At 37.9% G+C, this 9,807-nt stretch overlaps 1 protein-coding gene across 1 annotated transcript in view; it reads right to left on the bottom strand.

Moving 5' to 3' along the window:
* LOC106874511 (TBC1 domain family member 9) overlaps nt 1–9,620 on the bottom strand; it is a 28,148-nt gene extending 18,528 nt beyond the window's left edge. The window contains exons 1-6 of the mRNA XM_014922264.2: nt 9,474–9,620; nt 8,959–9,010; nt 8,762–8,839; nt 6,598–6,684; nt 6,004–6,090; nt 499–632 (exon numbers count right to left, since the gene is read on the bottom strand). Coding sequence (XP_014777750.2) covers nt 499–632; nt 6,004–6,090; nt 6,598–6,684; nt 8,762–8,839; nt 8,959–9,010; nt 9,474–9,605 — 570 coding nt within the window. The 5' untranslated portion in view covers nt 9,606–9,620. The remainder of the gene's footprint in view (nt 1–498; nt 633–6,003; nt 6,091–6,597; nt 6,685–8,761; nt 8,840–8,958; nt 9,011–9,473) is intronic.
* Nucleotides 9,621–9,807: the final 187 nt, after the last annotated feature.

The following is a 9,807-nucleotide window of genomic DNA, read 5'->3' as shown; positions in this document are numbered from 1 at the left end:
TATATATATATATATATCACAGTAATTCAATTGTACAAATGATTCTAAAAGACAGTGTTTGATTAAAGTTAACAATTTTAATACAGAACAATTTATGAAAATTAGAAATTCTAAAGAAATGCTTAAAAAATAAAAATGAGCAAATGTTGGCCAGCCCTGGAGGAGAATATCAAAATTTTCTAAACAGCTGCACTCAGACTTAGGTGGCTAACATACTGGAAACTTCAACCAGCTAGAAATAGTAGCCAAATCTCTGTACAATCTAAAAATGAAAGGAACACTTTGTATAAGGCAGTCTTAGATATACAATGTGCAAGAAGATGACAGGATGACCCTGCCTTTGACCACAGTTCTGCTCAATTAGGGTTAACATGAGGCTAAACAGCTTCAATATGTAGCATGAATTTAAAAAATAACAAAAACAGAAAACAATTCTCTGCATTTCAGTGCATGTGCACACACACACACACAAAATATGAAAGTAAAGAATTGAGTTACCGTGACATCTGTCCACCGAATAATCAACTTGGCTTCCTTTCCCATCAGGTAGGAGTAGAAAGAAATATGATTGATGCTCAAGTACATCCATCCCTGCCGTGGAACTTTGCCTTTCCAGTAACTACAGGAATAGTCTGGGAAAATGAAAGAGAAGAGTTAGAATGAAATAACAGAGACAAGTAGTTGGTCATTCATAAAACATGGCATGATAGATGCTAAAATACTCAGAGATGTAGCACTTATGAGATACTTTTAACATTGATGAGTTCTAACTTTGACAAAAGGACACTAAATTGATCCTAATACAATATAGATTACTGCTGTTTATTTTATCAGCATTAGAGTTACTAGACACATCGTCATCATCATTTAATATCCATTTTCCATGCTGACATGGGTTAGACAATTTGACTGGAGCTGGTAAGCCAAAGAGCTGCACCAAGCTCTGGTCATTTGTTTTGGCTTGGTTTCTATGACTATATGCCCTTCCTAACACCAACCACTCTACAGAGTGTACTGGGTGTTTTTTGTGTCACTGGCATGGATGCCTTTACATCACCAGCCTGGGTTCCTTTTACGTGCCACCAGCACTAGGCATGATCACGATTCACTTAACTTGACATATCTTCCCAAGCACAGCAAATCACCAGAAGTGTCATAATTTGTCATTGCCTCTGTAAGGCCCAACAACTGAAAATCATATTTTACTACCTCATCCCACATCTTCCTGGATCTACCCTTTCCACAGGTTCCCTTCGCAATTAGAGATCAGCACTTCTTTACAGCTGTCCTCATCCATATTCATCACATGGCTATAACAGTGCAGTCTTATCTCTTGCACACATCTTATACCCAATCCTTCTCTTAAAACACACAGTCGTACACATACAGTGGCATTGTGAATTCATTTCTTTCAAGTCTTCATGTGTCTTCTGCAGTCACAGCCCATGTTTCACTGCCATGTAGCATGGTTGTTCATACACATGGTTGTTCATATAATCTACCTTTCACTCTGAGGGAGAGAACCTTTGTTCCAACAAAGGTAGAAGCTCTCTGAACTTTGTTCAGTCTATTCTAATTTTAGCAGCTATAAAGTTATGGTTGATTTGAACTGATTAAAATAAGAACTTCAAAAAAATGTATCCATGATACCACTGCTTCATTCCCATGTTTACCACACCACTGTTCTTTCATATTCCCCACAGTGCTACTGTATGTATCACACTGCTTTTCTCTACTACATCCAATAATTCGATGCATCACTGCTCTCATTACCACACTACTCTACTGCAATGCCCACCAATAGCCACCACTCCAATGCTGTATCTACTACATCCACCACACCACACGAGTGCCTATCACTCCCTTGCCTGACTCTCATAGCACATTTTTGGCAAATAAAATTCAGATTAATTGCATTTCAAAATATTCTTTTCAAACAAAGTCTCTTCTAGCAAATGTCCATATTCACTAGATTGTTGGACCACACACACACACACAACTTCACTTGTAATAGTGCCACATGAGAAGCACCCAGAACAGTCTGTGAAGTAGTTGGCATTTGGAAGGATATCCAGCCCAAGAAACCACGCCAAAGCAAACACTGGGGTTGGTGCAATCCTTTGGCTTGTTGGATCCTGTGATACCATTCGATCCATGCCAGCTTGGAAAATGGACATTAAATGATGATTTATATGTACATGCACATGATACATGAATCAAAGTGTATTTTAAGTAATGTCAATAACTTTCACACTTCAAAGAGATTTAAGGCTCAATACTTATTTCTGTTTTATCTGAAATGAAAGCTAAATCAATTTCTGACTAGGTTATGAGTTTATAACAATTAACATTCCCAGATGATCTACTAAATAGCCCAGCTGTATGAAGTGAGGTACACAGGAAACTATTGTGGAAGGATTCCAACCACCCCCATGTAACTAAAAGTGGATTGACACGTTTCAATAAAATAAAGAACTGTCAAGTTGACAGCAGCAATTGATTTTGAGCAATTGACAGAGAGCCTCATGTAACAGTAATCATAGTGCATCATGTGAATACATTCTTTCCCCCAGCTTTGTTAAATTATTTATCCAACACCAGAATATAAAAAAAAAACATACCTGACAGAAATGTCACATGCATGCCACAACATAAATGACACACAGAAACCATGAAACAAATGTCACACACACACACGATGACAAAATATCATATACATGATATGAAATAAAATGTCACACACAAGCCATTATACATTATGTTATGTACACACACATATATATATATATATATATATATATATATATTTATGCTTGAATGGGGATATGTAGATTTGTGCTGCATCCAAGAAGTAAGGTGGAGAGGAAGCTCTGCTACGTTCCTCACAGGCAAAGAACATAGGTATAAGAGTTTCTGAGTAGGGAACACTGATGCGGTTGAGGGCGTGGGTATACTCCTTGTGGAGAAATGGTTCATAAGGTAATGGAGGTAGTCAGAGTCTGTGATAGAATACTTAAGCTTAGACTAGTGCTGCAACATGAATTAGCAGCCATTATCTCGGTCTATACCCCTCAGCCAGGGCTACCTGATGAACAGAAAGAACAATTTTATGACACCTTCTTGCAGACTACCTTGTCAACAAATGACAGAGACCTTCTCTTTGTGGCTGGCAACTTCAATGGGCATGTTGAACAACATCCAGGAAGCTTCCATGGTGTACATGGTGGCAATGGATCTGGTTCCCGCAATTAGTAGGGAACCAGGCTCCTGGAGTTCTTGATGCAAATGATCTTATGATCTGTAATACTAACTTCAGGAAACCTGCCTATCACTTGTTCACCTACCAATCTAGTGGGCACACTAGTCAAATTGACTACATTCTCGCCAGGAAACAAGAAAGATGGCTACTTATAAATGCCAAAACTTTTCCCAGATGAAGAATGCACCCCACAACATAGGTTAATAGTTAGCAACTTCAGGATCAGGGCTAAATGGCTGCCCAGAAGACGACCAGCATGGAAAAGAAGGGTCTGAAAATTTAAGGATTCTCTGAATGGACAGATATTACTTGAATCTTTTGATGAAAAAGAGGAGGATATAGCCTCACATAATGTGGAGGACAACTGGAGGTTCCTATGGGACAACCTGCCGAGGGCTACTGACCAGATTTATGACTGGTGCAAAGACCCCTCTTGACCTAAGGTAATGTAGTGCTGGAACAATGTAGTTGACAGGGCCATTAGGGAAAAGAAACAGGCATGGAAGGACTGGAAGTGTGGTGGTAACAGGGAACTGTATCAGGTCGCCAGAAGGGAAGCTAGGAGACAAGTTTACTAAGCCAGAGGGGAAGCAGATAAGAAAAAATATGCTTATGTTCTGCATAATGAGGACCAGGGACTTGAAGTGTTTTGTATTGCAAGACAATATGTGAGAGAGAATCATGATGTCATAGGAGAGAAATGTGTCCACAAGGATGATGGCTCACTTGCATCTAATGATGCTGCAAAGAGAGACACTTGGAGATGCCACTATGAAAAGTTGCTTAATAAAGAGAATGAATGGGAGAAAGAGAGTCTGCTAAATGTCGACCCAACGGCAGCACCAGCTATTTGAATTGACAGTACCTTGGTAGATAAAGCAATTAAGGATATGAAGACATGGAAAGTCCCTGGCCCATCAGGGATCACTGCTGAGATGCTTAAAATATCTGGTGGTGTAGGCTATAGTCAACCAGGTGATACATGAAGGAGTTATACCCAATGACTGGTGTAGTAGAACCATAGTTGACTGCTACAAAGGTAAAGGTGATGCATAAGATACAAATAATTACAGAGGTATCAAACTGTTGGATCAGGTGATGAAAGTTACAGAGACGGTCATAGCCCAACTAATTAGGGAAAGAGTTAGTTTAGATGATTGCAGTTTGGGTGTGTGCCAAGGAGAAACACCACTGACACTATATTTCTGGTGAGACAGCTGCAGAAGAAATTCCTAGCCAAAGATAAACTTCTCTACTTGGCATTCATTGACATGGAGAAAGCATTTGACAGGGTCTTCCATCCCTTATCTGGTAGTCAATGTGGAAAATAGGGATAAATGAGTGGTTCGTGAGTGCTGTACAAATCATGTACAGGGATGCTGTCAGTAAGGTGAGGGTTGGCAATGCGTGGAGTGAAGAATTCTGGTAGAAGTAGGAGTTCACCAAAGATCAGTCCTCAGCCCCCTCTTATTTATCATAGTCCTCCAAGCAATAACAGAGGAATTCAATACAGGTTGCCCCTGGGAGCTCCTCTATACTGATGACTTTGCTCTAATAGTTGAATCACTACCAGAACTAGAGAAGAAATTTCAGGTGTTGAAGCAAGGTCTAGAATCAAAGGGCCTTAGAGTCAATCTAGCGAAAACACGGCAATGAAACATGGGCCATGACTGTTGAGGATATGCGTAGGCTTGAAAGAAATGAAGCTAGTATGTTCCGCTCGATGTATAATGTCAGTGTGCAAACATGACATAGTGAAACTGCTATGAGACAAAAGTTGGACATAAGAAGCATCAGATGTGGTGTGCAAGAGAGATGATTGCATTAGTATGGCCATGTGCTGCGTATGGATGAGGACAGTTGTGTGAAGGGTAGATCCAGGAAGACATGGGATAAAGTGCTGAAACACGACCTTCAGACGTTGGGCCTCATAGAGGCAATGACAAGCCACCAAGAACTTTGGAGACATGCTGTGCTTGAGAAGACCCAGCAAGTTAAGTGAGATCATAGCCGTGGCCGATGCCAGTGTCACGTAACCAGCCCATTTAAAAGTACCCTTGAATTGTCAAGCAATATACTGTACTTGAGAAGACCTGGTGAAATCGTAGCCATGACCAATGCCAATGCTGCCTGACTGGCATCTGTGCTGGTGGCATGTAAAAAGCCCCATTTGAGCGTGGTCAATGCCAGTGCTGCCTGACTGCGCCCCTGCCCCATGCCAGCTGCACGTAAAAAGCACCCACTACACTCTCAGAGTGGTTGGCATTAGGAAGGGCATCCAGCTGTAGAAACTCTGCCAGATCAGATTGGAGCCTGGTGCAGCCTCCTGGCTTGCCAGTCTTCAGTCAAACCATCCAACCCATGCCAGCATGGAAAGCTGATGTTAAATGATGATGATGATATATATACATACACACACGCATACATATATGTCATGACACAAATGTCCCATACAAGCCATCTCATGAATGTCATATACATACTGTATAGACTAACCTAAAATAACAGCTGGATATATATTACTGATAATACTACAAAAGCTATCCAAATATAATCTTTCTCCTTCCCTTTGGATTTTTTACACATTAAACAGTAACTAATCAAACATCAAATTATTATATACATATAACAACAGAACAAATACATTGCACGAACTAGATTATACACCAACATCATTGGAGTGAGTTACAGAAACCAGACTAATCTGGAACAACATTGGATTATATTAAATAAACTACACTTACAATTGACCAGTTTTTCTTCCTTGGGCATGTTGAAAAGTTTATGGAACTTCCGAGTGGCAGCTTTAAATCTCTCCGTTTCATCATCAACTGGAAATATTTAAAACAAACAATAATTTACTACTTAAATATAATAAAACAGCAGCTGAATTATCCTGCAAAAACTAGTGTACAATAAAAGGGATTTTTCTCCTTTCTTAAAATATACTAAAAGGTTGAGAAAAAGGTGCAAAAATCACAAGTGCACATACATTCTGTAGATATTTAGCCAAAGAATTAGGCATTTATATATATATACATACATAAATACATATATATACATACATATATATAAATACACACACATATATATATATATATATATATATAAATACACATACATATATATACACACACACACACACACATATATATATACATATACATATATACATATACATACATATATACATACACATAAATACATACACATATATACATACATACACACACACAGATATATATATATATATATATATATATATATATACACACACACAGAATTTTCTAACATTCTTCAGAAGCAATTGCTAATAAGAAACATTGGAAGACTATTACCATCTTTGGAGTTGTCTCTGTTGGCAAGAATGCTTTCCACTTTACATTTGACAAACTCTGTGGCATCTTCTTCATTTTCAAATGCACCTGCAAAAATTGAACATTTGCAATTATAATAATGCTTCTAATTTAAGCTGAAAGACTCGTCATTTTGAGTGGAGAGGATTTGTTGTTTAAATTATCCCAGTATTTGACTGGTACTTTATCTATGTTGGAGGGGTGAAAGCAAAGTTTACTTCACTGGGATTTAAACTCAGAATGTACACAGTTGGAGCAAATACTACAAAGCATTTCCTCCTATGTTCTAATGATGCTGCCACTCTACTACAGCAGCAACAACAATAATAACAATTAAAATGATGTTTTCTAACAAATAATAAAGGGAGAGTGGAGGAGGGGATACAGTTAACTATATCTATGCCAGTACTCAACTGGTATTTAATTTTAAATTCACAAAAGCAGCATTTGAACAAAAGGTAAATAACCAAATACCACATGGCATCATTTCAGCAACTGCTCTACTGGTTTACATATTCACTGCTCTAGTAGCCACAACAATAACAACAACAGTCTCTAATTTAGCTATATGGCCAGCAACTTTGAGGGTGGTTAATTGATTACATTGATCTAAGTACTTCACCAATACTTTATTTTGTCAACTATGAAACAATGAAAGACAAAATTGACCTGTGAGATTATTTGAACTCAGAATGTAAGGAGCTAGAGAAACCACTGCAAAGCATTTTGTTGAAGCTCTAACAATCTTGCTAGTTCGCCAATATTTATGACAATAATTTATGATAATAACATTAATTCATTTGCATGCAGCAGAACTGATTTTGCCATTGGTCCAAGACCCCAAATCTACAAGGAATAAATACCGTTAATTAATCAGACTCCAACACGTTACAGTTATATATTTTATCAACCTTGATATGAAAGACAATATAAACTTTAGCTAGCATGCAAATACATACTGCAAGATATATGTATGATTTCTGTTCTACTGTTTCTGCCATGCTACTGACTTCAAAGTAAAAGCAATAATGATCATCATCATCACCACTGCTGCCACCATCATCATCATATTATCATGTTTTTGCAACAGAGAAACTTCACTGGTAAGAAATAGTGTGGCAAGGGATGATAATGACAACAAGAGATGAAGTTTAAAAGGAAGTGGTTCCAGTGAGAGAGGAGGTAACTGGTAAAACAAAAAAGAGGAATGAAATATGTGTTGACTCTACTTTCAGATGATTAATGCAGCTGAATGGTGTTTTAGAAGAGTGATGGAGGGATAGGTGTTAGGAAGATGAGATGAGGAGATTGGATGCAGGGCCCAGAATGAACAGGCATAAAACTTTCAGGACCTCACTTTCACTGAGACAGACAAGTTTTTTGGAGCACAGTTAATCACCATTCTTCTTGGTCCTTTGTGACACTTAGCATCTTGTGATCAGCCTTCACTACTTGTCCTACAGTTTCCTGAGCCTGTCTTTTCCACAAGTTTCATCTACCTTAAGGAATCGAGACTACTTTATATAGCTGTCCTCATACATATGCATCATATGACCACACCATTGCAGTTTTCTCTGTTGCACACATCTGATTCCTCTTATGCTTAATTTTTCTCTCAACATATTTGAGCTTTGTCCTACATGCACACTGATGTTGCACATCCCAACAGAGTATACTAGCTTCGTTCCTTTCTAGTTTTCATACATTCAAGGCTGTATTTCATTATTACGTAGCATTGCCGTTTGCACATGAGTATCACAAAATCTGATTTTTACACAGAGGGGGGAATTCTTCTATTGCCTACAGATCCAATAGCTTTCTAAACTTACTCTATCCTATTCTTATTCTGGAAACTATACTTTCAGAACATCCTTCTCCACTGCTAATTAGGTTACTAGGTAAGAGGAAGTATTTACTACGTCTGGGGATTCTCATGGATATTCATGAAAATCTATCTCCCATGTGTCCTTGGTGTTTATTGCTCCAGCACATCTTCTACATTATAAGTAGTGTGTGGTGGCGATCAATACACAGTCTAGCCATCATGAAACCTAAATATACAGCCCACAAGAAATAAATATACAGCCGACAAGAAATCATAAATAATTATTTAAATGGATAAAAAATACAGAAACCAATAACTTACCTAAGGTAACTAACATATGTTGCTCTAACCATTCCCAGTCTCTGTGAATCTCTTTCTTATTGTTAGCTATAGCCACAGCTGAAAGACAAGTCAAATATATCATTGTAGCCACAAGTTAATGCAGGTGTATGTGATTATATATGCATATACATGTAGCAGTTACCACCAAAAACATCAAGTACTTGAAAGTAACTTACTGTAGCTGACTTCTGAATTTGTTGTTTGGTGAAGAATTCTGTAGGGTGGAGTCTGGAAAGGAAAAAAAAATGTAAATAGTAGAAAAATCAGATTAAATCAGAATGTGTGAAAATGGCTGTTTAGCATGGTCTGATGTCTTGTGCAAGTATCTTCACCTAGCCTTGGGTTAGCCAAAACCTTGTGAAACGAACTGGGGCAAACAAACTTTAAAGCTCATTGGATGGATTGCACTTGTAATTCAAAGGTCCAGCCTAATCACACTGTACCTGACAAGGCAGATATCAATGACGCCTCAGTGTTTTGACTATAAAAAAAACACTGAACATAACAAGGATGACCATTTAACTGTTCATCTGATACAATCACAAAACTCAGCCAGATATATTCTCCAAGACTAACAAGCAATGTGACAATGGAAGTTAGTCAGAACATTGCTAATTGATCATTCCTTTCTGCAGGAAATATCTAAACACATGTAGCAGAGACAATGCAGTAGAAAAGAAGTTGCAAAAACCTTATTGTCTAACACAGTGTCCAGAGTTCCAACCAATAATCCAGTGATTCCACCACCTCCATAGCCTTTCCTTCGCTGTAGAACAAAAAATGGGTTGGCTCGTTCTACAACCCTGCAAAATATACAATACATGACATTGATTAGTGACAGACAGATGGGTATGGGGGAGAAACAACAAGACTATGGTGTGTAAGTGTTACATACACAATATAAGCAATATTAATGATCTCAAGTCATACAGAATATTAAAAAACATATATGCTTATATAATATGATAAGATGCATTATGACATAATTATACATGTATATCTGTGTGTAATTGCCTATATATCTC

This window comes from Octopus bimaculoides, unplaced genomic scaffold (assembly GCF_001194135.2).
Source record: "Octopus bimaculoides isolate UCB-OBI-ISO-001 unplaced genomic scaffold, ASM119413v2 Scaffold_42083, whole genome shotgun sequence".
Lineage (NCBI taxonomy): Eukaryota > Metazoa > Mollusca > Cephalopoda > Octopoda > Octopodidae > Octopus > Octopus bimaculoides.
This window is presented reverse-complemented; position numbering and strand designations above follow the sequence as displayed.